This window comes from Neocloeon triangulifer, unplaced genomic scaffold (genome assembly GCF_031216515.1).
Source record: "Neocloeon triangulifer isolate White Clay Creek 2 clone unplaced genomic scaffold, ASM3121651v1 ptg000014l, whole genome shotgun sequence".
In the NCBI taxonomy this organism is placed as follows: Eukaryota; Metazoa; Arthropoda; class Insecta; order Ephemeroptera; family Baetidae; genus Neocloeon; species Neocloeon triangulifer.
The window spans coordinates 5,288,965-5,312,548 of NW_026775556.1; the positions used below are offsets into that span (position 1 = coordinate 5,288,965).

Sequence of the window (23,584 nt, forward strand, 5' to 3'; positions counted from 1 at the left end):
ACAAACAAAGATAAACTCGGCTCTGATTTTAGATTAATTTTACAATTTCTGATATTTTATTTTCCAAGACTGTGTTCCTCAAAAACTATGATTTATGGAAACAAAATACAAAACCATTTAGTTATTAAAAGCTTAGCTGTAGAACAGAAACGATGCACAAATAATAATGTAACCGACAGAAAGATGAATAAAAAATGAAAGTACAACTCCAGTGCTCCAAATTTTATTTCATAATTTAAAATTAAACAAAAATAAAACCGAAAAATGTTTATAATATTCACACAGAGCAACCATGACTTATTGTAAGGGAAAAAAGAAAATCATTGAATTTTGATGAGAATAAGCTCTTGAAAACTAATTAATTTTTAATACCATAAGTTATCATTTGATTCAATCACTTCACCTTGATCAAATTCAATTAGTTCAAAATTTTAAGCAAAAAAAGTCTCGAACTTCATTTTTTTTTTTTCATTCCGATTCACGCAAAGGCTGATGAAAGTGATGAATAAACTTCATTATATTTTTAAACTCTGTAAGTTTAAAAAAAAAAAAAACGAGTCAAAAGAATTTTTGAAAAAGAAGATCTGAGCAGGAACGCGTGTTTTCAGGAGGAGGCGCCACCGCATGAAGTGCCACTTGTGCCGAGCCTATCACACCAACCTCGACCTGCACATGAAGCGACACCACCCTGAAGTGCAGCCGTTCGAATGCGCCTCCTGCCGAGAGACGTTCTGGCTCAAGTACCTGCTGCGGCGCCACGTGTCCGAGCACCTCCGCATTTTCTTCACGTGCCACCTGTGCGGCCTGGAGCTTCCGAAACGCTACTCGCTGCGCAAACACCTGCGGAAGGACCACGGCATTCCGAAGGAAACGACCCTGGTGCACTGCGAGATTTGCGGCCGCTCGTACAAAAGCAAGTTCAACCTGAACGTGCACGTCCGAAAACACACCGGCGAACGCCCTTTCATCTGCTCGATTTGCGGAAATGCTTTCATCTCCGACAAGACCCTGAAGGAGCACCAGAAGATCCACGAGGAGCGCGTCAGGGCGTTCACGTGCGAGGTGTGCGGCAAGAGTTTCCCGAGCAGCACCAACCTGATGAGTCACCGCAAAATCCACTTCGCCGAGGCGCGCACCGAGAAGTGCCACTTGTGCGGCTGGAGCACCTACAGCAAGGCGCACCTCAAGAACCACATGTTGACGCACACGGGCGAGAGGTCGGTGACCTGCGAGGAGTGCGGCAAGTCGTTCATCCACAAGGCCAGTCTGCGGCACCACCGCGCCATGAAGCACAACGCGGACAAGCAGCCGCAGAAGTGCGACATCTGCGGCCTCGAGTGCAGCTCGGCCTTCAACCTTCGCAGACACGTCATGATGCACCAGGGCCTGAGGGCCTTCGAGTGCGACATCTGCTCGCAGAACTTCGCCCAGAAGAGCACCCTTATCAACCATCAGTGGGTCAAGCACAAACTGCTGCACTACAAGTGCACCATGTGCGGCGACGCGTTTAAACTGAAAAACGAGTTGAAGCAGCACAGCATCGAGGCGCACTTCAAACAGAGCGACGAAGCGTCTGCAGACTGACACATTGTTAATTTTAAAACGTTTTTAATTAAAACAAGTGCATTTAATACAATTTAGTACTTGTTAGAAATGAGAAGTCATAATTGAAATTCAATAAACACAAAGGCGCTATTTAACTGCAAGGAAAATCAGAAACTTATTTTTTTCAAGCTCCTTCTTAATTTGCATTAAAGCACAAAGAATTGAAGTTGTAATTTTTTTATTACAAATATATTAAATATAAAAATTAAATATAAAAAAGCAAAAAATATTTTTTTTTAATTTTAAATTTAATGTAAACATTTCTAAAAGGTAAACCATAAAATATTATCGATAAATATTATTTTATACAATTTTTTGTTTACATTAAAAAATTAAGAATCTAATGGAAATCTAAAGAGAAAAACGGACAGCTCTTTGGTTACAATAAAAAGCAGCACATTTAAATAGCCTACAATTTGAACAATATCTTCAATTAAGTGTCAACTAATATAATGAGCAAAAATTGGCGTTTTCAAAGTTTTCATCATGTTCTTTTTGTAAGGCCACTATTTATGATTAAAAAAATCCTAATTGTAAGTCACTAATTTCAAATGAAACGAATCATGCATGGATAAGGAAATGCTCAACAGGCCGGTTTTTCACCTGTAATTTAGAAGGCGCATGATGCATGATTGATTACTCATTGCAACATCTTATCTATTTCTCCTAACTTGAATTATTTTATAAAATAAAGCAATTAAAATAGATTTAAACAGATAAATATTTTTACATCCAATAGAAATAAAGGTTAAGAGAAAATACTTTAAAACCATTTGTTAAGCTACTTTCTTACCAACTAAATTACTGAGTCATAATTTTTTTTCTAGTTTTAAATTAATTAACTGTTGGCATTTAACTATTGCAGCAAATTCACCATAAAAATGTGAAATTTTTCATTTTTGATAAAAGCAAAAAAAACTAACATTTTAGAAATTTTAACATTTTTTAAATTGAATTGAAAATTTTACACACAATGAGAAGTATTTTAAAATTAAATGTATATCGGAAAACATGAAAAAGGACGAGGAACTGAGGCGCTGACGTGATTTCAGGGAGAAAAGGAAGCGCGACGAGAGGCCGGTGCGGTGCGACGTGTGCCGAGCGAGGCACGCCAACGCGGGTTGCCTGGCGCGCCACATGCTGTGCGACCACCCGGACTTCCACAAACTCGAGTGCGGGCAGTGCGGAAAGCGGCTGTGGTGCCGCGGACACATGCGGCGGCACTGGCGGACGCACCTGCAGGCGCTGGTGTTCGGCCACCGGTGCCAGGAGTGTCCGAAGGCGTTCAAGCGGCTGCGCAGTCTGCGGCAGCACGTCAAGGTGTCGCACCCTGAGAAGGCGCAGGTGCGGCAGTGCCGCTTCTGCCTGGCCGTCTTCAACAGCACCGACAAGCTCGAGTACCACGAACGCAAGCACACGGGCGAGCGACCCTTCGCGTGCCTCACCTGCGGCAACGCGTACATCTCGGACTACGCCCTGAAGCAGCACGAAAAGCTGCACGACCCTCCCGAGGACGCGTTCACCTGCGAGATCTGCGGCAAGTGCTTCGCCTTCCGCAACTACCTCACCCAGCACCGCAAGATCCACTTCGCGGAGGCGCGGACCGAAAAGTGCCACCTGTGCGGCTGGAGCACCTACAGCAGGGCCGTCCTGAAGAACCACCTGCTGACGCACACCGGCGAGAAGAACGTGACCTGCGAGGAGTGCGGCCGCTCGTTCGCGCACAAGGCCCTGCTGCACGACCACCGCGTCCGCATGCACAGCGAGCACAAGCCGAGCCACCTGTGCACCTACTGCGGCAAAACCTTCGCCACCGGCACCAGCCTGCGCAGGCACATCGGCCTTCACCAGGGCCTGCGACCCTACGAGTGCACCCTGTGCGGAACCACCTTCGCCCAGCGCTACACCCTGAGGACCCACCAACGCTTGGTGCACAAGGTGCTGCCCTACAAGTGCGACATGTGCGACCTGACGTTCAAGTTGAAGAACGAAATGCAGCGGCACCGGGTCGACGCGCACCTGACGACGCGCGGTGCTGGTGAAGTGCCCGAAAGTAACGCCGGCGATGAAGCAGAAACGCCTGAGGATAATTAGAATTCCAAAATGCCCAGACATTCCTGATTATGTCGATATTAGATTGTAAATCTGCATTTATTATAAATAAGACTGGCCAAATATTTGTTTAAATATTTCTATTTTGCATCTTGCAAGTTCAAACATAGAGAAGAAAAACTTGATTTTGTGCCAAATAATAGTTCAAATTTTTTTTATCAGAAAGGTAATTATGAACGGTAACAGCATAAAATTATAAAATTCCGTTGTAATATTCAGTACCCATACCAATTAAAATATAAGTTAAAAATTCAGCTATGGCAATTCAAATTATGTCTGACTGTAATAAATACTTAAATTTCACTAAAAGTTAGCGAATTTTGCTTTAACGCCCAAAACCTTTAACAGCAGGAAACAGAATCCAAATTTAGATCAAAAGAATTAAATTTTATTTTCCTTGGCACAATTTATGGTTGCTTTAATAGCAAAATATAAATTAATGTCTATAAATTAAAATTAATTTAAATTTATTTTTTTGAAAGTATTCACAAAATAAAAATAAATACCGATAAATTCATTATGAACGTAATAATTGTGTAATAAATTTAGAAATCCTTTAATTCATATACTATATTAATTTCTTAAAAACTGCAAAAGAATTTCTTAAATTGAACTACAGTAAAATATATTTTTTTTTTAAAAGAGATTGATAAAGAAATTACCAAAAATACATTTTGTTTTTATCAAAAACCAGTTCCTGATTGAGTACAACTCTTTTCAAAAATTAATAATGAAGTTTTTCATTGTTTTTCATCAAATAATTTGATTAATTTAAAAAAACATAAAATACCAAATAAATTTAAAAAAATTAACAAATATAACAAAAAAGTTCCTTTCTTTATTCATTTACAATTTATCAAAGCAAACATTTTCACTTTTCAAAAATAATAAAAAACAAATTGTTGTGTTTGGTCCCAGTCCACTTCTGCCAAAAATAACGCCAGCACACAACGCTTGCTTGGCTGCCCGTGGGTGTAGCGCTGCCTGAACTGACGCGCGTTCTTTTGTTGCCAGATGGGAGCTGTGGACAGAGGCCGCGCCCGAGTCGGACGACGACTCGAAAGACGCCGACTACGCGCCGCCGCCTCCGCTCAAGATGCGCCTCCGACTGACGGAAAACGTTCCTGCCCGCCGAAAACGCGGCCGCCCACGCAAAGTTCCACAAACCGGAGGGGAAGACGAATTGCACCAAGAGAAAAATCCGCAACCAAAGAAACGCGGCCGGAAACCGGCTGAACCCGAATGCTTGCTCAGAGCAGACGTTCAAGACGAGGAGGAAATTTTCTACTCAGAGGAGAAAAAATCGAAATTGGAGTGGAGGGACCGGTCGTACATGTGCGAGTTGTGCGGGAAGCATCTGAAGAGCAGCAAGTCGCTGGCCAGCCACAGGGAGATCCACTTTGCGCGGCGGTACGTGTGTGACCTGTGCAAAAGGGCGTTCCACTTTAAGGACACGCTTCGCAAACACATGAACTCGCATCTAGGGCTGCGCGAGTACCAGTGCGAATACTGCGTCAAGGCGTTCAAGCTGCACTCGACGCTACAGGCGCACATCAACGTGGTCCACCTGGGCTCGGTGAAGGCGACCTTCGAGTGCATCGTGTGCAAAAAGAGTTTCCACAAGAAGGACCACTACGACCGACACACGCGCACCCACACCGGCGAGCGGCCGTACGCGTGCGAACTGTGCGAGTGGAAGTTCGCCAACGTGTTCAACCTGCGCCAGCACAAGATCAGCATCCACAAAGTGATGCCCTTCCCCTGCCAGCACTGCCCGCAGGGCTTCAAAGCCAAGAAGCTGCTCGCCGAGCACTGCGTCGTCGCGCACGCCATTTACATTTGATGTGTTCAAATATGATTGAAAAAAGTAATTAATATACCAAGCCAGAGGCTACATGATTAACAAGAACAAAATTATGCGTTTTAATCATAAAAAAATTGAAATATAGAAAATTTGCTTTCTGAATAGAGATTCTTCTATTATGTGAAAAATAATTTTTATGCTTTTATTCAATGACTTATTTGGTAATTTTAAATTTCCAGTATTTCTTCAACTTGTCCACAACCTATTAAAATATTAATTAATATTTTTCAATCCCAAAATTTTAAAGTAAAAATTTAATCGAATTAAACAGAAATCCTAAATCCTTAAACAAATTTAAACTGTAAAATTGTGAAAAGATAATGTATTTTTATATAATTGGTGAATAAATAAAAAATTTATTTTCTTAAAATCTAACCCAACAAATATCTCGAAAAATCTGAAAGCTGCTGGAAAGTCTAAAAATTCAATTGATAAATTCATAACAGTGATCATTTCTCTATGACGCATTAATATGTGAAATATATTTTCGGGCAAGGAAGAATTAAATTTCAGAAAAACAAAATAAAATACCATAACTGCTATAAATTTTAGAAAAAAAGGTAAACTTCTTTGAAAATTCTTTTCCTGCATTACAATTGTACAAGAAAAACAAAACTCCGCCCTCTTTATTGTTGGATATCTCATAAAAAATTATCTGATTTTTCATTATTGTTATTATTATTGAACAGTTGCTCATCATATTTTTTTTTTTTTTTTTAAGATTTGGCTTTCTGTTATATTTATACAAAATCATACAAAATTTACTTCATATTCTTCACAATTACAGCTGCGATAATTTGTTGTTTATTTATGTCACTTCAATAATTAAATTTTACCGCGGCGGCCGTCTCTTTTTTAAATCGGGCATTTTAGCAGACCTAATCTGCTAATTGTGAATCATATAAATTTATCTTTTTTTTCCAATTTTAAATTTTTGTATCGACTGAGAAGAACAAATAATAATAATAAAATTAATTTTTAACACTATTTGTTGAAAATGTGGATAGAAAAATTTCAGATATCAGATGATTCAGAAAAAGAAAAATTTTAGTGTTTACCGATAATTGCAATAGATTTATGACTGAATATGAATATCCTGAACTAAAGATGCACAGGAAAAGTTCCTTAAACCGCCTGCAGAAATAGAGATTGGCAACCCGCTGGTCATAAACGTCAAGCCTTTTGCATAAATCTTTATTAATGCATCACCGGGCATTCTCATGGAAAATATAATCCATAAATTCATCAATACTGCAAATTTGATCAGTTACAGGGCCACGCCATAGCCATGCCATGGCCACGACATAGCCATGCCATGGCCACGCCATAGCCATGCCACGGTTACAGAGAGAGTTTTACTGACAATGAGAATTACATAAAAAAATGCAACGACATTTAAAAAACGGAAATGGGGAGAATTAACTAATCTTTTACCGAAAAAGTTCTAAGCAATTAGATATTTCTAATTCCCCCTTTTTTTTTTGAGAAAATTTATAATTCACGCGAGATTTAATTAAGCGCCAAACTTAAAGAGTGCACGCAGCGGCGAGAGGTTGAGAGAGCGAGACTAACGCAGCGCTCCGGCGATTCTTTTTTCTGTTCGCAGCAGCCCGAGGGTGAAACGGCGCGAGACGCGGCGCGTGTGCTGCGAGGTGTGCGGCAAGGTTTGTCGCGACACGTACAAGCTGCGTTCGCACTGGGTGCGCCACTTCCCTGAGCTGTGCAACTTCACGTGTGACATCTGCGGCTCGAGCTTCTTTGAGAAGCAGAACTTGCGCGACCACATGATCCGGCGGCACCACTTTGACCTGGCGCCGCTTTACTGCCAGCACTGCGGCCGCCAGTTCTTTGACGCGCGCCTCCTCGAGCGCCACGTCCAGCGCATCCACATGGGCGTGGCCGCGCCGGCCCCGTTCAATTGCGCCGTCTGCAGACGCAGCTTCCAGCACCGCTTCCACCTGGACCGGCACATGCACACGCACACCGGCGAGAAGCCGTTCGCGTGTGACCTGTGCGGCGCCTGCTTCGCCGACACCTCCACCGTCCGGCGCCACAAGATGGGTGTCCACAAGTGGCTGCCCCACCGATGCGATGTGTGCGACCAGGGCTTCTCCAACAAGTGGGGCCTCAGCAACCACAAACTCAACGTGCACATCACCAAAAGCAACGACCAATGAGAATTAAAAATATTAAACTATTCATCAACTTGCCATTACCGGAGAGATCTGCGACTGAAGTTAATTTATGAAGTAATAAAAACGCATTCAAATGAAAACCTCAAATCTACTTAAATTTTTGGAATTTTATTCAAAGATATTTTCCTATTTTAATTAAAAAATAATATAAGTACACACTCTGTTAAAAGTAACCTATGATATAATAATTTATATTTTTTTATTACATATTTTTTATTGGTGTATGCCTCAAAATAAATTATTTATAGGATAAATTTATCAAAATTTCAATTAATTTTTTTTTTTTTGATAGAATTGATCTTAAGAATCAAAAGTGCTCCTTAAAAGGGTTTAAAAAGTCAAGCAAGTTCTACCTGCTTAATTTTCCTTACATTTTTATTCATATTGTTCAAATTTGAGAAAACCAATTAAACTATTTTTTAATTAGTGAGCAAAATGTATGTTTCAATTTTTTTTTATTAATTTTTTCCTTCCAAAACTCACCATTAGCATTTCTCATGAATTGACCGTTCACCCCGGAAATTGAAAGTAATTAACAAAAGGGCATAAAATTTTATTGATAATAATAAATCTGACATTTCTTTTGGATTTCAGGTCTCGGAGGTATCACCACGGACAGCCCCCTTACTTGTGTCACGAGTGTGGTAGGACGTACATGCTGGCCCGCTCTTATAACGACCACCTCCAGAGGCACAAACCTCCCACGTTTGAATGTGCGTTTTGCGGAAGAAAATTCAGTCTGAAGGTAAGATAAGAAGTGATTTTTGCTAGCAATGATTTAAATGGTTGCAATTATTATTTAATTTTAAATCAGTTTCACAGCATTCTCAGCAACAAATTCATTACATTAGAAAACTCACGTTGCAATCAAAGCAATGTTTTTTTTAGAGAAACATTCTCAAATTATAAACAAAAGACAAATTGCACAATCGATTAATAATCAGATCATATTTTCCAAGCTTGTAACTCTTGTAAGAATTTATGAATAATACCCAGAGCTGTTCAGTTCAGAAAGTTCGTAATATAAATTAAAATCTTGAGTTAATGAATGCTGCTAACAAAAATAAAGTTTGGCATATTATATTAATTAAAAAATAAAATAATTAGGAAGAATTTGTACAGGAAATAAGAAAATATGATTCTTAAAAAAAAATCATTTACATTAATTTATATTAAACTTTGAATTTTATTTAAAATTATTTTTTGAACTTTTTATTAGACAATATTGATGAATTAAATTTTTTATTTTTTTTCCAGATGTTTCTGACCAGTCACATAAGGCACTCTCACCTGGAAATCCGGTTCCAATGTCACCTGTGCGGCAAGCAACTGAGCACCCACGGCAACCTGTCGCGGCACCGCGCCCAAGTGCACATGGTCCACGTTCGTCCGTACGGCTGCGTAATGTGCCACAAACGTTTCGACACGCCCGACTGTCTGGCCAGACACACCCGGACACACACCGGCGAAAAACCGCACGCGTGTGACATGTGTGACTGGAAGTTCGTGCAGGCCAGTCAGTTGCGGACGCACAAAATGGGCAAACACGGCGTCATGCCCTACCCCTGCGAGTTCTGCACCTCCGGTTTCAGGACGAAGCGCCAACTCAAGCAGCACTGCATCGACCGGCACGACACCCACCCGCGCTACAAAGAACCTACTACTGATTAATTTATTTATAGAGACGCAGAGACTTCACCGGCATTAAAATTGAAAATGTTGAAAAGACAAATTTGCTTATTGAAATCCACCGTTATTGTGTGAATTCCACTGTAATGAAAATACATGAGGTATTTAAGAGTGGTTTGTAATTGCCATAATAAAAAATTACTGCTGAAAACAAACAGAAATAAAAATTTGTTATTAATCATTTTAAATTACGCAACGTTACAGAAAAATATGGAAAAAATATAATATGTGAAAATTAGTGAAAAAAAAACTTCTACAATCCGCTTTTAAGAGGGCTGAGTGCGCAAATTTAACAAAAGTAATTTATATTTCCAATAAATATAAAATTCACGTTCTAAAGAGCTTCAATTTCCTTCCAATCAAATATCCGGAGCAAATCAAAATGTTTATATGCCACCACATATTTTATTTCCTTTTCAGGTGGATATGTGAGCAATACAAATGAAATGGACATCTCGCCTCGACTTCTTTTAATGACACTACTTATGATATGCGTTGGTCCTTTAACAGAAAGTTTTTAGCACATAGAAATAATCATATTTTTAAACAACAGGGCGCCCAATCCATGAATTTTGAGCACAGCCGAGTCCGACGCCAAATAAAGCCGCTGCCGACTTTACCAAAGTTTACGATTCCAGTCACAACTCAGAAGGCGAAAATTGCAATTCCAACTCTGCCCAACTTGAAATCAAAGGCGCCAACGGTACTTACAACTAATACTACTTTGACATCAATTAGCTCTGACGGAGTGGAAAATAATGTCACTAATTGTAAGTAAAATTTAGGGACAATAAATTTAAAAAATAAAAATAATTTTAGACAATGTTACTGCGGCATCTTCTGTATCAGAGCCAACTCTTGCCGTGAGCAGCAGTAAAATAACAATTTTCACTACATCAACTTCACAAAAACCAACTACAACCACAAAGTCGTATCCAACTTTTAAGCCATTTAACCCTTTCTTGACGCAACAGCCAGTATCGACTACCATTGCAGTTGCTTCAACTACAAATACCAAAAGGGTTATCAGCACCACCCCTTTCGACATTGACGCGTTTCTAGCCAAGGAGGAAAAGGAAATTTCCGACGCTGCGAATCCGTTTAAAGACATCCCAGGTCTGAATCTCATCCCCGCAGCGTCAGACTTTCTCGCTTCCAACGGCGGGAAAATGATGTCTAAAGTTTCCGACATGGCAGGCTCTGTTTTGGGCAACGTGGACGTTGGCTCGTTGGTCAGCGGCGCAGCAGGGGCGCTTTCGAGCGGAGGGGGAATCTCCTCTTTGGTGAGTGGGGCGGCTGGGGCCCTTTCTGGGGTCATGCCGAGCGGCATCGGCTCGTTGGTCAGCGGCGCCGGAAATATGTTGTCCAACATGGGCATTTCGGACATGTTCGGCAGTCTGCTCGGAGGTGGCGCGGCTTCAAAGTCACCGCCAAGTTCGGAGCAGAAAAAGGGCAGCAATAACAATAATAACACGGTGTCCGCCGATGAAATTCTTAACCCCGCTTCGAAGAACAATGTGGACATTTCTGCCCTGATTTCGAACGCGGGCGATTTACTTTCGCCGCACTTGAAGGCTCTCGGTGGAGGGGGAAATGCAAATCCATTTGCTGGGATTTTGGGTACATTTGGAGCGCTGGTCGGAGGTGTCAAGCCTTCGGTGGCGATTACGGAAGAACCTCTTGAATAAGAATTGGAATGTTTTTGTTTTGAAAATTTTGTTTTGCATTTTATTACAATAAAAAGTTTGTGTTTATAATTTATCACAATATAAAACTTTGCCTTTGCAACTCCCAGGATTGGTATTTGTGAAAAATCCTCCGCATTAATGTCCACAAAAGAGTTCCTGCTCCCATCGAAGCTTGCAAAAAACACAAACACAAAAACACATTTTTGAAGTCTTGAATAGAGTCCACACATACTGAAATTGAAAAAAAATATTCTTGTAATATTTAAATCATACTTATGATTACATTATAAAGTATGTTGAACATCCCGAAAGATCTATTTACTTTTTTTATGTGTTTTTAAAAGATTGATTTACTTTCTGGAAAATATTTTCAGAGTTATTAGTTTCCAAAATTTAAACAATTATAACTCCTACATTTTGTATGTAAAAATAATTTTCAATGTCAATTGTTACACACAGATCTATCATAATCTCCAATAAAGATTTTTTTCAAATTCTTAGATAGTTTAATTAATTAGTTGCAAATTGTGTTTTTTGATCTATCACATTAATTATGAATTAGGAAAAAATATCTTACAAAAAGTAGCAGCCACGCAAGGGGTGATGAGAGCTGCTGTTAAAATATCCACAAAATTTTGCACGGAACTTTTGACGCTGGCACTACCCCATAGTGTGTGGTGAATGCTAGGGATTGTGCTCAATAGCGCGCCATGAGACATTCCTATAATTACGCACCCCAAAGTAAGGCGATCGTGAGATCTTGGATCTGAGAGAACTGAAAACAAAAATATAGTTTGGAAAAAAAAAATTAAAAAGTATTTACGGGCAAATCCTAAACTGGAGATGAAGTAGAGGATGGAGAAAATAATCCCGCTCTGCCTTTTTGCCGAGGGGAGCAAAAAGCAAGGCGTGCAAATCGTGGTGCACAACCAGCCGAAGCCAACGATGGCCATCGAGAATGCGCCTTCGTGTCTGCGGTACCGCACCACGTCATTGGCGACCGCGGGCAGAACGGCCAAAACGCCAAGCTGGGCAAGTTTTTGCGCCAGGTTGATTAGCACAGTGGGGACGAGGGCGATGTACGATATGGACTTACAAAACTGCAGAAATCATATTATTAGAAATTTAAGGAAGGTGGTAATGGTAAAAGTGATCGATGGTTTAAATCGTTTAAATATTAACCTGCAACCGCTCATAGCAGAGATATGTGAATAATAAAAATAATAAATATGCTTGGTCATAATAAGCTATTTAAAATTGAATAATTTAAGCTCCTACGTTCAGTAGGGAACGCTCAACTAAATTTTAATTGTCCCTTAAAAAGATAAAACAATATCTGTATACGCGTTGTAACCAATAAATTTATTTTTAAATAATGATTAAAATTTTAGTGCGTGCTTGTAGCTTGGTTTAAATTTAAAATATATTTTTGTTCAGCTTTTTTGTTTTAAGTTTCTGTCGAGCAAGTTGCAGGTAATTGCCAAAACAACTATGTTAAGTTCACATACATGCAAGATCTTTTTCCACGCAATCCAAAATTCTTCAGCAAATTTTGAACAGCACGATGGTCTTTCAAAAGTAAAAGTTTTGACTCTAGCTTCTGGTATTGAAGACGGAGTGAGGAGCAGCATTGGCGAATTTCCGCCAACTGTTGAATCCTGTTGTTCGGACGAATAATGTTCCAAAGGAGGCATGGGAAGCCAACTGTCCCTGTTCAAACTCATGCGGAACTAAAACGAGCTTATTAACACTTGCCCAAATATTTAGAATATTTTTCACTTTCGAAAATCTTTTTTGAGTCACATCGAGAATGACATCTTCCTCCTCGTCCTCTTCCAAAATCTGAGGCAGGATCTCCACTCCCATGTGATTTCTGGGTCTGCCGTCGTTGAGAACATCAAAATTAATATCCTCCTCCTCAAAATCCTCAGTTTCGAGAAACACGTCTCCCGACTCTGTGTTGTCCAGTGGATCGGACGCTGGATTTTTCCAACTTCGCATAACCAATTTTGGGCTGGTGGGCACCCGGCTATAAATTACTTCCTCCTCTTCACCATTCTCCGTCATACTTGAATTAAATGTAAATTTAAAGTCAAACAAAAATTATTTAATCATATTACGGCGGAGGTTTCCACTGTGATTTTACGCTTCTTTTCCGCAACAAAAGAGCGCCGATCAGACCGTGGAGCGCGACAGCCGCTTGATTCAAGGGCGCTCCGACTTTTCCATACTTAGAGACGAGAGCCATCATTATCAGAGGCGCGGCGAAATGGCCCAAAGATTGCGAAACGCTGCTGAAACACAGGCTGACCGACGGACGAAAATGGAGATGAGACTGCGTTTCGCACTGAGTCACCACCAAACTACACCCAATTCCTACAAAAAATATGAATGATATGATGAATTCAGTGTATTTCCCTTTGTTTTTTTTTTAATAAAGTATATTTATTTGAAAAGAAAAATTTGTTGAAAATGTCTTTTCTTTAAAAGTGGATGAAAATTTATTGATATTTTGAATTTGTGTTTACTTAAATTAGGAATTATTTAATTGGTAAATTTATTGAAATTAATTTCGCATTTACCTCCGATAAAACCAAAAGTTAGCATCCTGAGTTCAGTGTTGGGTGCAACTGAGCTTGCGGCTAGTCCAATAGCCAAAATCAAAGTGCCACAAGCAGCCAGGATTTTGCTGTCGGCGCCTTTCTTTCTCTCTCCCAAATATCGGAAAATTGGCCCTAGATTTTGGATTAAATTTTCACCTGAATCAAATTTTAAATTTTTATACTTGTCGCGCACCAAGTGAGCAAAAATATCGCTGGCGGCCAAACCACTGCAAATGGATTTTCATACTTTTCTTGGTTCAAAAGATGACTCAAGTAGACTCCGTGGGAGGTCAACACTCCGGGAATGAAAAACTAAGAAACAGTGGAATAAAAATACAATTTTTTTTTAAAGTTAGTAATTATTAGTGAGGTGAATATTTATTTCTTTATTAATTTTATAAATTTAGTCTCACTATTATTAACAGGACAATTTGAGTTATATTACCTGTATAATAAATATCCCGCAAAATATTGGCCACGGTGGATTATTATGTTTGTTTTCACTATCACTAATATTACGGTGTCTGCCAGTCCGACCGCGAAAGCTGCCCCAACTGGGTGGCGACCCCGCCCTGCTGCTCCTGTTGGCGATTTTCCTCTGCCCGTCTCGCAGGTGCCACTTCTGCAGCGACGTCGCCACCTCTCGAGACCGTCGTTGGTCCATTTTTTTTACACCGACCAAAACATCACCACAAGGAAAGATTTGCTCGGAAAGCTTCGTTCAAAGGTGCAGAATTTTACGAGCCACCCATGACAATGTTTAAACACGGTCGGGGCCTGATAGTGACGAGCTTCGGCTTATCAGCAAATAAACATACATATCATAATGCGCGCGATATTCCTGTACGAGAGAGACACCTTGTGCTTTACCTAAGTGCTCCGACACACCCAGTTTCTGCAGCAATATACTATTAGGTGGTATTTTAAAATGCATATGTTCATATTTTGTAAATAAAAATCAATAAAACATCAAATTTTGAATAGGTTTATTATGATGATAACTTTTGTCTATTATTCTTTAATAATGTATATTCTTAAAGTTAAATGGAGTACTTATAGCAATGAAGCATAATGAGGGTTTTGGATAAAATCAATGAAAATTCAAGAAATTTGAAGTCCTGTCATTGAGAAACTTGACAATCTTAATTATTTTATAAGGTAAAAACAATCAATTTTATTTTATGATTTCTTTTAAAATTATATAATGGCGTGTAATTTAACAAGGATGTGTCAAAGAATTTTCAAAATTTGTATGTATAGTCTGCACGAACTAAAAATAGTGAATTTGTTTGATTTTTGATTTCATATGAATGAAAAAAAAAATAAAAAAAATTCTTTTGGGATAAACATTTTGTAATTAGATTTTCAAACATTCGCTAATCATTGAATCAAAGTAAAAAGAGTACACAGCAGTTGTTGATTTTTAATAAAATAAGTAAGTAATAAAATTAAACTGTACATAGGTTTACTTTCTTTCGCTTTTTACAGTTTTTACTGTTTTAATTAATGTGTCCATTTTGCAAGCTCTGAAGTGAAGTGTGTTTATCTACAACACGCGCGTTCAGTTTTCAGTTGTTGTGATAATGAACAGCTTATCGCAGATAGATATAAAATAATTAAACGCTAATTGGATCAACAAATCAAAGGTGCCAATTTTGAGAGTGGACTTAACAAATCGCCCAAAAACCTAGACATTTCCAATGATTCAAAACCAATAGTGAGTATTTACTATTTAAAAAAAATCTAGTTAGACTGCAAGAATATAAACCACGTAGAGTTTCATAATTTTTCATTTGATTTTTCAATAGCATGAAAAAAAAACAAGATTTTCAACAAATCAAAAATGAAAGCTGAAAATAATCTTTAACGAAAATGTAATTTTGTATTATATTGTAGGGAGTAAACCGCGTGATTTCAACCGCAATTTATTATGCCGCAACTGGTAAGCACTTTGCAAGGATTCCACCAACAATATTAAAACATAAAATGATCACTTTTATTGTTTTTTAAGATAACTCGTGAGAAACCATACAACCCTGGTCAGTACGGTCGTTTAAACACAAAGAACGAGAGTCACCGCTGTCTGACCTACCCTAAAGAGCATTATGAAAAATGGGGGAAAACGCTGGAAAATCTGGCTTCCAACGGCTTTTATCTCACCAAATCTGGAGAAAATTTCAATCTGAGTTGCCACTTTTGTTTTAATATCAAGCCTTTGGTGTTGGACGTCGATCAAATGTTCACTTTTGCCCAGGGTAAGGATGTAGTGCAAATTTCTGAATGGCATTTGAGAAGAGCGACCTACTGCAAGTGTGGCGATCCTGGAGGAGAAAATTTTCCTCGAAAAAGGTAGATATTGAAAACAAATAAATTAAAGTTAAAAAAAATTGACAAAGTGTATTTCAGGGTAAATGTTTTTGAATCAGAGAGGGCCTGCTCTCTGTTAGCAGCGACATTCAACAATCCTGGCCTTTGGAAAGTTTCACCTTACGACTTGGCTAGAGACGGATTCTATTTGTATGACCCGGACGCGAATAATGACCGTGTCAAATGCACGTCTTGCGAAGTTGTAGTTGGAAATTGGCAAGAGACTGACAATGCACATGAAGAGCATGTAAAAGCAGCCGCTGGAAATGAGTGCGATTTTATTGACGGAACGCCAAAAGAGCCAAAAAACGTGCCCGTTTACAAGGAGACCTATTATCGCTATACCGGCGGCCGAATCCAAGGAGATGAACCGTTAAATGATTTACTTCTTCGAGGAGGAGGCTGGGGAGTGAAAGATGCGGAATTTCCAAAATTTGCATCTTTGGAAGATCGAGCAAAGAGTTTTACCAGCATGTGGCCTCTGAAGGAGTCAATCCCTGCATCGCGAATGGCAGCTTGCGGATTTTTCTACGCCGGACAAGAGGACAAAACCATTTGTTATTTTTGCGGAATTGCCCTGCACAAATGGACTCCTGGGGATAACCCCAAAGCCGAGCACGCGAAATACAATCCAGATTGTACGACATTACGCGGAATTTGATCACATTTATCAATATACAGTATTATTTAATTTATTGTGCGTCCAGCTGCATGAGCAATAATCCTGGCTATAAAATGTAGGAAAAGTAGCTGGACGCACAGTGATTATATTTATTTTGTTTTGCAATAAAATAATAATTAAAGCTAAGATTATAATTTTATTATTACTATTTATTTTTCATTCAATAATTTAGTTATAATTATCACATTTAAAAAAAGAAAGAGAAAACTTCTCACCTCTGGTCTGAATGCGCGAGGTTAAAAAAGGGGTCAACGCCGATAAATAATTGATAATAATGTTTTATGGAGCTTGTGACCATGTGTTATCATTATTAAAAGATTAATTTTGAGAGTTTTTATTTTAAGTGAAGCCTGCAAACAAGATTGTGATAAAAGAACACTAAGACGTAAAATATTATTCAATGCTGAATTTAAGCCTGCTCTTGTTTATTTTATTATTTAACTAATTGTTTATTCCAAGTTTATTCTAGATACAAAAATTTATTCGTGAAGAGATTTTAAGTATAATTAATAATGGGGGACATTCACTGCAGATATCCTCCCGGGATAACCATGTTATAAGCGTATAGCTAGCTATAGCCGGGGAGAATATCTGTAGTGAATGTCCCCCAATACCATTAAAATATTGTTTATTCAGAAAACTTACATGTTTTAATAATTTTTATAATGTTGATCAAACGCCATTGGTTGACCAAACGCACTTGGCCTAAAAGTGCGCTTTAGACTAAACAACATTAATTTTTCTTGAATCTGGTTTGTTTAAAATAAGTATTTTAAATATTGTGCAAAAAGCGCTGTATGAAGAGAACTTCAATTCAATGCAGATAGCTTGGTACAGACCAAATGCTCCAATAAAAGTATGTTCTTAAGTCAACGACGAAACTGTTAGTATGTAATAAAAGACCCCACCACTTTTATCTTCTGGCTCAAGGTTTTTTTTTTATCAAGGTTTGACTTTTTTAATACAGTGCCTCGCAGCTCGCACGTTAGACGTTAGACTTTTCAGTTGAGGTAGTGAAAGGAAAGTCTAATAATGAAGCTGCACTGTTCTGGAATATAATTTTAGCCTTAATAGGAAAGTAAGAAAGTTTTATTTTTTATACACTAATTTTCAATACAGAGATTACAGAGCATCACACACCCACACCCACTTACTTGTATATCTGCAACATACCCAACATACAACATTGACTTTTCATGAGACTTATTACGCACATAATTTATTTTTGTATTGTGGCTTATTTGAAAATTTAAGACGTTATTTTTACAGGATTCTAAAACTGCTTATCATTGGAAATATCTAAATGTATTGTCAAATAAATTACTCCCGATTTTGTAGGTTCATGTTTAAAGGGAAGGAATGTGATTTAATTGATGTATACAGCAGCCAAAGTCACATTTAATTGCATGTTTAATTCAAACATATTGATATAATATATAATATACCACGAGCTTGATTTTTATATTTATTGTTGACTGTGCATACATAATCATAAAAAAAATTATCGAAAAATTTGAAATCTCTAACAATCAAGTTTGATGAAACGCTGGGGCCGGGGGCCTTAAAAGAGGTTTGCACAGATGGAGATAAATTGATAATTATGCGCAATATTATTCTATACCATTAATAGATTATTCCGCTTTGCGCTCAGCTTTAACTTTAAAAAAAAAATTATGTACAAGGAGTTTGAAAGTTTTGGGGAGTTTAGGCAGGTGGTTATATTTTGATGCTTATGAAATCTTTCTGGGCTAGCGCCTCCTAGCTGACTATAATAGCGCCTTTCCATTCCTTATGTGGCTTCGCGCTTGCCATGATCATTATATAAGAGGCGTACGGCCGGAGAAAGAGGTTTTGATTCCCACACCCGTTAGACTTTTTTTAAGTCTCGTTTCAGGTAGTTTCTGGTAGTTGAGTTAAGTAAATATGCTTGCATAGTTATCAATCTATAGTAAGCGTGTAATAAAGAAATTATTTTTTTTTATGAAAATTTATGGCACATGCTCATGAACCTCTTACCAATTGGTCTGGCACAAACATTGACTGATTTCTATTTATATTTTTTTTCACTTTGGAGAGCACCGTTAAAATTTTAATTTGGAATATAATAACATTGAGCTGCAATTTACTCATATTTATAAACTTGTAAATATTTTCATTATTAAAAACAATATAAACATATCAGTAAAGAAAATTTGCAACTAAGTACTGCAGTTCATGCATATTGCACTTATTGAGAACATTGAACCAACAATAATATCCAACAAAGTCTAACTTACGAAGGATATTAGATATAACCAGTCGAAACTAGACCAAACCAGTTCAGTTCAGATACAGTTTATTGCAACTGGTTAATTGCATCTCTCCTCAATATGCAAGGGTTATAATTATTATAGAACGTTAAAATTATAATCTTAGTCACGCTTTTAATAATTGAATTTTGTTCTCTCTATAATAAATTCCCGCTTTGCCAGAAATAATATAAGTATAATTATTCTTCTTGCAGAATAAGCACAATTAAGCGATAGGGTAAAATTTGCATAGTTTTCTCATTTAACCATTTTTATTTCAAATTTATCATTTTTGAAAAAAAAACTTTTTATTCTGCTCGTCAGTGAGTAAAACATTTTTTTCTGTTGCAGCACTTGCATTAAAATTAATAAAAACCGCAACGCAATGAAGAGATTACAAAAAAGGTAAGAGCAATATTTTTTATAAAAATTCTACATATTAGCGACTAAAAGTAAAAGTTTAATTATGCAATCCGTTTTTTTTTTAATTTAAATTTATTATTTTATTGCGATTTTGCTAGTGAAAATGTTTAATTAAGCAGAATAAAAATGGGACAGTATTATCATAATTAATGTTGTTAAAATGAATTTCAATTTTCAGAAGCGGCTAGGAATCATGCAGAAGTAAGTAGTATAATTATTATATCTTGCACTACTTTTTGAATTTTCTTTATTGTACTCAATATTTCGTTCAGCCTATTTAAATTTATAAATATTTTATAATAAGTTTTTAATACCGATTAATTTTTCTTGCAATTAAAAATAATATTATTTTGTATGAAAGAAAATTGAATACTTTTTGAAATTGAAATATTTAACACAATAAAGTCATAGTTTTGTGGGCTTGTTTAATGTATTATATTGGTGCAATTATGTAATTTGATCTTTCTTGACTACTCAATTATGCAAGCATTTTTTTTTTGTTTTTGCAAAATGTGACTTCAATTATTTGCCTGTATCCTAAACATTTTGCCTGTAGCGGTATATTTTTCATAACTGAATTGAACACTTAAATTTCAGGGAAGATTGGTGTCTGGTAGTGGACTATAGAAATAAAGGCGCTGCAAAGCAAGACATTGAAAATGCCAACGATATTGAAATATTGCAAAAAATAGTTGAACCTTGTATTTTTAGAACTTTCCAATTTGCAAGCAAAACAAAGTTCCGCCTCATAGCTTTGCTTGAGAACGAAGAAAATCTTAGGAAATATTTTAACATTGAAGATGGTATAAGCATTGAAGATATAATAAACATAAAGTATAATGAAAGATTAAAACCGGGTGAACCTCTTTGCAACAAAGCAGAAATGAAAAAAATATTTTTTTCATTTTTTCGATGCAACGAGGTTTGCTCGGTTTCAATCTTTCATGAAATCCACCTCAAGTGTTGCCATTCAATTTATGAAGTATTATACAAGGTTTGCAACTAAAAAGATATAATTGCAGATTGCAACAAACCAAAGATGTTTTTTATCTTTTTATTATCTCATGGGACCGAAAATTTGTTACACCATGAAAGAAAAGTGGGAGATCCATCGTCTAGCTCATCACAAAAATCCATTAATGAAAAATCAGGAAATGAAGACGTTTACGAGGCGTGTTCGCGTAATCGCTTCATCGATTCAACACTAATAATATTATTTCAGGAAGTAGGTGTTCAGCTATTTGATATTTATACCGTTATTGAAATTTTAAAATTCTAGACAACAAGAGTGGTAAGGCCAGAGAAAAACAAGAAAAATATTGTGAAAAGAATATCAGTTGATCAATCAGCCAGAAATAATTTTGGTTACATAAATACATGTATAGAACGTAAGACAAAAAAGGAATTGTTTCACAAACTTTTTCAATTTTTGTGTGTGTGTGTGTGTGTGTGTGTGTGTGTGTGTGTGTGTGTGTGTGTGTGTGTGTGTGTGTGTGTGTGTGTGTGTCTAAAATACAATTATAATTTAAACATAAACAATTATTTTACAGCTAAAAGTCATGCAAGTTTTTACAGTGTTTCTTGGCTAGTAAAAGCTGTGGTTGACACCGCAAAGTATATGAAAAAAGATACACCAATGCATATTTTGCTGACAAAAGTCTGTGTGAAAACGTTATCTTTGTGCCCTGACCAAACCTTGGAGTTAAAATTTCCAGCATTAAATCGGCAGTAAGTGTCTAAAATTTCCTTACAAATTATAGTAACTCATTCTATAAAGTGTTCTTATTTTTAACTAGGAATGTTTTCAAGAGATCGGCCGTTAAAGATGACTCAAATTCTCCTCCAGACCATACAAAATACAACGACGCTTATGAAGTAAAGAAAAAATTCAAACTAGCAATCAACTTGCACAGAATGTTTACTTTTCCATACGATTTTGATGAAAAGAATGAAGTCAAAAGCAAAGATTTAGTCGAGTCGGGATTCTACCTGAATTCTAACACTGAAAAAATCTGTTGCTACTTTTGTGACCTCATCAGTGACGTGAAAGAATGGCGAGGTCTTAATTTTGCAGAGATCCTTGACAGACATCATAAATTGAGCCCTGACTGTCGAATTATGTACTCAAACTCTGATAATGTGTCTCATGAAGTTTCTCGAGGCTCCATTGGAAACCGCAAGTAATTATGTTTAAATAAATAAATTATTTATTTCAAATTGGGGAAAGAAATTTAAATTACTAAAAATTATGATTAATCAATTTTTTTTCAATTTTATATAATATTAATTGTATTTTTTTTTTTTTTTTTAGTTTTTACAAATACGAAACATACAGGCTGTATTCACTTATCAAACACATGGAGCATTGGAATTACGTCAAGCCAAGTGATATGGCCGCCTGGGGATTTTACTACGTTGGACCTGGAGATTCAGTGCAATGTTTCTCTTGCAACTTGATTCTTTCAAGTTGGGAACAAAATGACTCTGCGAAATCAGAACATATTCGCTGGAACGCCGATTGCCCTTTCCTGAGGTCAAACGGCTCTTACTGTAATGTGGTGATTGGAGAAGAAAACCTAAATTCAGACTCGACTTGTGATTGCGCTCATGGCCGCCGAAGTCATACTCCGACGCCTCCTCGCCCAGTGCAGCCCGAATTTACCCGACAATGTAACGTACACGCATATTTTTTTTAATTATCAATTAATATTTCATTGTAAAAGGCAATATTTTAATATAAGTATTTAATTCAATTATAGATAGATTCATAAATATACAAAGAATAATGATAAATGAATAATATCTTCATAACTATTTTTAATTTGCTCTTGTGAATAATAATCCAAAATTATTTCAGTTTCTTATTTAAATTCGTGTTTTAAAAAGTTATTTTTTAATTTTATATTAAAAATCTTTTGTTTTTATTTTTTAATTAAAAAAAAATAAATAAAAATGCTTTTAAAATCTTTTTGACTGCACTTTCAATTTAAAAAAAAAAAAAAATATTTTTCAGATGGACCACGAGTGATTGCAAAAGCGCCACCGAATTTTCAGTTCTTGGTATCTTTTGGCGACGACAGTGAAATGGGAATGATTTACCAAACACCAACAAAATTTTCATCAATGAAATCTGCTATGAAGCGTGAATCATCGTTCACATCAAATAATGAGAACGAAATCCCTGCCGAATTAATAGAGTCACTTGTAAATTGCGGATTCTTTTATCAAGAAAACAGCAACAAAGTCAGCTGCTACGATTGTGGGCTATCTTTTGACCCGACGTTAGAACTCGAGATACTTTACGATATTGAAATGGAACATGCAAAAAGAAGCCCCGAATGCACATATTCCTTAATACGAAAATCAGAAATGAATGAAAATCTATCAATGAACGTGGAGTGCTCAAACTGTCAATTGATCGAAAACGCACCTGGAGAGTTAATTTGCTACCTGCCTTGCGGACACGTTCACCGATCTGGGTGTTTTGAAACGAGCGAAGAATGCAACAAATGTGGGAAAGCGGTCTATGGTGGGATAAAAATGTTCTTTTAAATTATTAAATTTAATTAAACAATAAATGTAATAAGTAACTTAATATCCAGTGAAATAAAGAAATAGTTTCAGGTTAGAAATTAAATTATAAGCGCATTTAATGTTTTATCTTTAAAACAACCAACCATCAAAATGTCTATATATTATGACGTTTTAAATACAATTTTCAATATATTTTAACACTTTCCACATTTATTTTTTTTTTAATATCTCGTTTCCTGCAAAGTGCAGCTGCTTTATAAGCTGCTGCGAATACATATCAGGCGAATATCAATAAATAATGATCAATAAAATTTGAATAAAATCAAAATAACTCACTGTTCACGTAGTCGCCGAAGTCCTTAACGGTTAGAAAACATTGAAAATGGACAACTTCACACGCATAACTTTGTTGAGAATAATGAGAGATGATCCGCGAGCAGCAAGCATTATTTTTATCCTCCAGACTCCAGAGGCCGCCAATCTCATTCGAGTCCCGCTGGTGTTGCCGCTGGTGCTGGTGGGCGACGGCAGCGC

The 23,584-nt window shown here is 37.1% G+C and overlaps 8 protein-coding genes across 12 annotated transcripts; 7 read left to right on the forward strand and 1 right to left on the reverse strand.

Moving 5' to 3' along the window:
- The first annotated feature begins 624 nt into the window (after positions 1-624).
- LOC132201581 (gastrula zinc finger protein XlCGF7.1-like) lies at positions 625-1,584 on the forward strand. Its single transcript, XM_059627831.1, has one exon. The coding sequence runs from the start codon at positions 625-627 to the stop codon at positions 1,582-1,584; it is 960 nt and encodes a 319-aa protein (XP_059483814.1).
- Positions 1,585-2,742: 1,158 nt separating this feature from the next.
- LOC132201582 (zinc finger protein 616-like) lies at positions 2,743-5,560 on the forward strand. The gene is made up of 3 exons (XM_059627833.1): positions 2,743-3,658; positions 3,880-3,883; positions 4,732-5,560. The coding sequence occupies exons 1-3, from the start codon at positions 2,743-2,745 to the stop codon at positions 5,558-5,560; spliced, it is 1,749 nt and encodes a 582-aa protein (XP_059483816.1).
- A 1,353-nt stretch (positions 5,561-6,913) lies between these two features.
- On the forward strand, positions 6,914-7,758 carry LOC132201583 (gastrula zinc finger protein XlCGF9.1-like). Its single transcript, XM_059627834.1, has 2 exons — positions 6,914-6,921; positions 7,188-7,758. The coding sequence occupies exons 1-2, from the start codon at positions 6,914-6,916 to the stop codon at positions 7,756-7,758; spliced, it is 579 nt and encodes a 192-aa protein (XP_059483817.1).
- On the forward strand, positions 7,699-9,615 carry LOC132202022 (zinc finger protein 771-like). The gene is made up of 3 exons (XM_059628641.1): positions 7,699-7,830; positions 8,371-8,521; positions 9,034-9,615. Exons 1-3 carry the CDS (start codon positions 7,826-7,828, stop codon positions 9,445-9,447), a joined length of 570 nt encoding a protein of 189 aa, XP_059484624.1. The 5' UTR covers positions 7,699-7,825; the 3' UTR covers positions 9,448-9,615.
- Positions 9,616-9,909: 294 nt separating this feature from the next.
- Positions 9,910-11,384, forward strand: LOC132202020 (uncharacterized). Its single transcript, XM_059628639.1, has 3 exons — positions 9,910-9,959; positions 10,019-10,235; positions 10,285-11,384. The coding sequence occupies exons 1-3, from the start codon at positions 9,912-9,914 to the stop codon at positions 11,151-11,153; spliced, it is 1,134 nt and encodes a 377-aa protein (XP_059484622.1). The 5' UTR covers positions 9,910-9,911; the 3' UTR covers positions 11,154-11,384.
- On the reverse strand, positions 10,906-14,761 carry LOC132202019 (uncharacterized). 2 transcript variants are annotated; one of them, XM_059628638.1, is made up of 9 exons: positions 14,202-14,339; positions 13,950-14,068; positions 13,736-13,888; positions 13,274-13,529; positions 12,933-13,221; positions 12,662-12,883; positions 11,977-12,253; positions 11,731-11,928; positions 10,906-11,384 (listed from the first exon to the last, which is right to left on the reverse strand). In XM_059628638.1, the coding sequence occupies exons 2-9, from the start codon at positions 13,999-14,001 to the stop codon at positions 11,227-11,229; spliced, it is 1,605 nt and encodes a 534-aa protein (XP_059484621.1). In that variant the 5' UTR covers positions 14,002-14,068; positions 14,202-14,339; the 3' UTR covers positions 10,906-11,226. The 2 variants fall into 2 exon arrangements, with proteins under 2 accessions (XP_059484621.1, XP_059484620.1); XM_059628637.1 differs by having other exon boundaries at positions 10,908-11,384; positions 13,939-14,068; positions 14,202-14,761.
- Positions 14,762-15,216: 455 nt separating this feature from the next.
- LOC132202021 (baculoviral IAP repeat-containing protein 7-B-like) lies at positions 15,217-16,787 on the forward strand. Its single transcript, XM_059628640.1, has 4 exons — positions 15,217-15,473; positions 15,653-15,698; positions 15,768-16,105; positions 16,163-16,787. Exons 2-4 carry the CDS (start codon positions 15,687-15,689, stop codon positions 16,782-16,784), a joined length of 972 nt encoding a protein of 323 aa, XP_059484623.1. The 5' UTR covers positions 15,217-15,473; positions 15,653-15,686; the 3' UTR covers positions 16,785-16,787.
- A 955-nt stretch (positions 16,788-17,742) lies between these two features.
- Positions 17,743-23,078, forward strand: LOC132202018 (baculoviral IAP repeat-containing protein 2-like). 4 transcript variants are annotated; one of them, XM_059628633.1, is made up of 10 exons: positions 17,743-17,883; positions 19,445-19,498; positions 19,695-19,717; positions 20,114-20,319; positions 20,539-20,741; positions 20,796-20,904; positions 21,067-21,244; positions 21,313-21,696; positions 21,828-22,191; positions 22,530-22,669. In XM_059628633.1, exons 3-10 carry the CDS (start codon positions 19,710-19,712, stop codon positions 22,542-22,544), a joined length of 1,467 nt encoding a protein of 488 aa, XP_059484616.1. In that variant the 5' UTR covers positions 17,743-17,883; positions 19,445-19,498; positions 19,695-19,709; the 3' UTR covers positions 22,545-22,669. The 4 variants fall into 4 exon arrangements, with proteins under 4 accessions (XP_059484616.1, XP_059484615.1, XP_059484619.1 ...); XM_059628632.1 differs by having other exon boundaries at positions 17,744-17,883; positions 21,828-22,186; positions 22,530-23,078; XM_059628636.1 differs by lacking the exons at positions 17,743-17,883; positions 19,445-19,498; positions 19,695-19,717; positions 20,114-20,319 and having other exon boundaries at positions 20,723-20,741; positions 21,092-21,244; positions 21,294-21,696; positions 21,828-22,186; positions 22,530-23,078.
- Positions 23,079-23,584: the final 506 nt, after the last annotated feature.

Bases quoted from the DNA above. Each gene is read 5' to 3' on its own strand.
- LOC132201581 (XM_059627831.1), top strand. From the start codon at position 625: ATGAAGTGCCACTTGTGCCGAGCCTATCACACCAACCTCGACCTGCAC.
- LOC132201582 (XM_059627833.1), top strand. From the start codon at position 2,743: ATGCTGTGCGACCACCCGGACTTCCACAAACTCGAGTGCGGGCAGTGC.
- LOC132202022 (XM_059628641.1), top strand. The intron at 8,522-9,033 runs GTAAGATAAGAA...TTTTTTTTCCAG, and splicing joins GAAGAAAATTCAGTCTGAAG to ATGTTTCTGACCAGTCACAT.
- LOC132202020 (XM_059628639.1), top strand. From the start codon at position 9,912: ATGGACATCTCGCCTCGACTTCTTTTAATGACACTACTTATGATATGC. The intron at 9,960-10,018 runs GTTGGTCCTTTA...TTTAAACAACAG, and splicing joins TGACACTACTTATGATATGC to GGCGCCCAATCCATGAATTT. The intron at 10,236-10,284 runs GTAAGTAAAATT...AAATAATTTTAG, and splicing joins GGAAAATAATGTCACTAATT to ACAATGTTACTGCGGCATCT.
- LOC132202019 (XM_059628637.1), bottom strand. From the start codon at position 14,420: ATGGACCAACGACGGTCTCGAGAGGTGGCGACGTCGCTGCAGAAGTGG. The intron at 13,222-13,273 runs GTAATATGATTA...ATTTAATTCAAG, and splicing joins TCACAGTGGAAACCTCCGCC to TATGACGGAGAATGGTGAAG. The intron at 12,884-12,932 runs GTGAAAAATATT...AGCTCGTTTTAG, and splicing joins CTCAAAAAAGATTTTCGAAA to TTCCGCATGAGTTTGAACAG.
- LOC132202021 (XM_059628640.1), top strand. The intron at 16,106-16,162 runs GTAGATATTGAA...AGTGTATTTCAG, and splicing joins GAAAATTTTCCTCGAAAAAG to GGTAAATGTTTTTGAATCAG.
- LOC132202018 (XM_059628632.1), top strand. The intron at 20,320-20,538 runs GTATAAGCATTG...ATATAATTGCAG, and splicing joins ATATTTTAACATTGAAGATG to ATTGCAACAAACCAAAGATG. The intron at 20,742-20,795 runs GTAGGTGTTCAG...TTAAAATTCTAG, and splicing joins TAATAATATTATTTCAGGAA to ACAACAAGAGTGGTAAGGCC.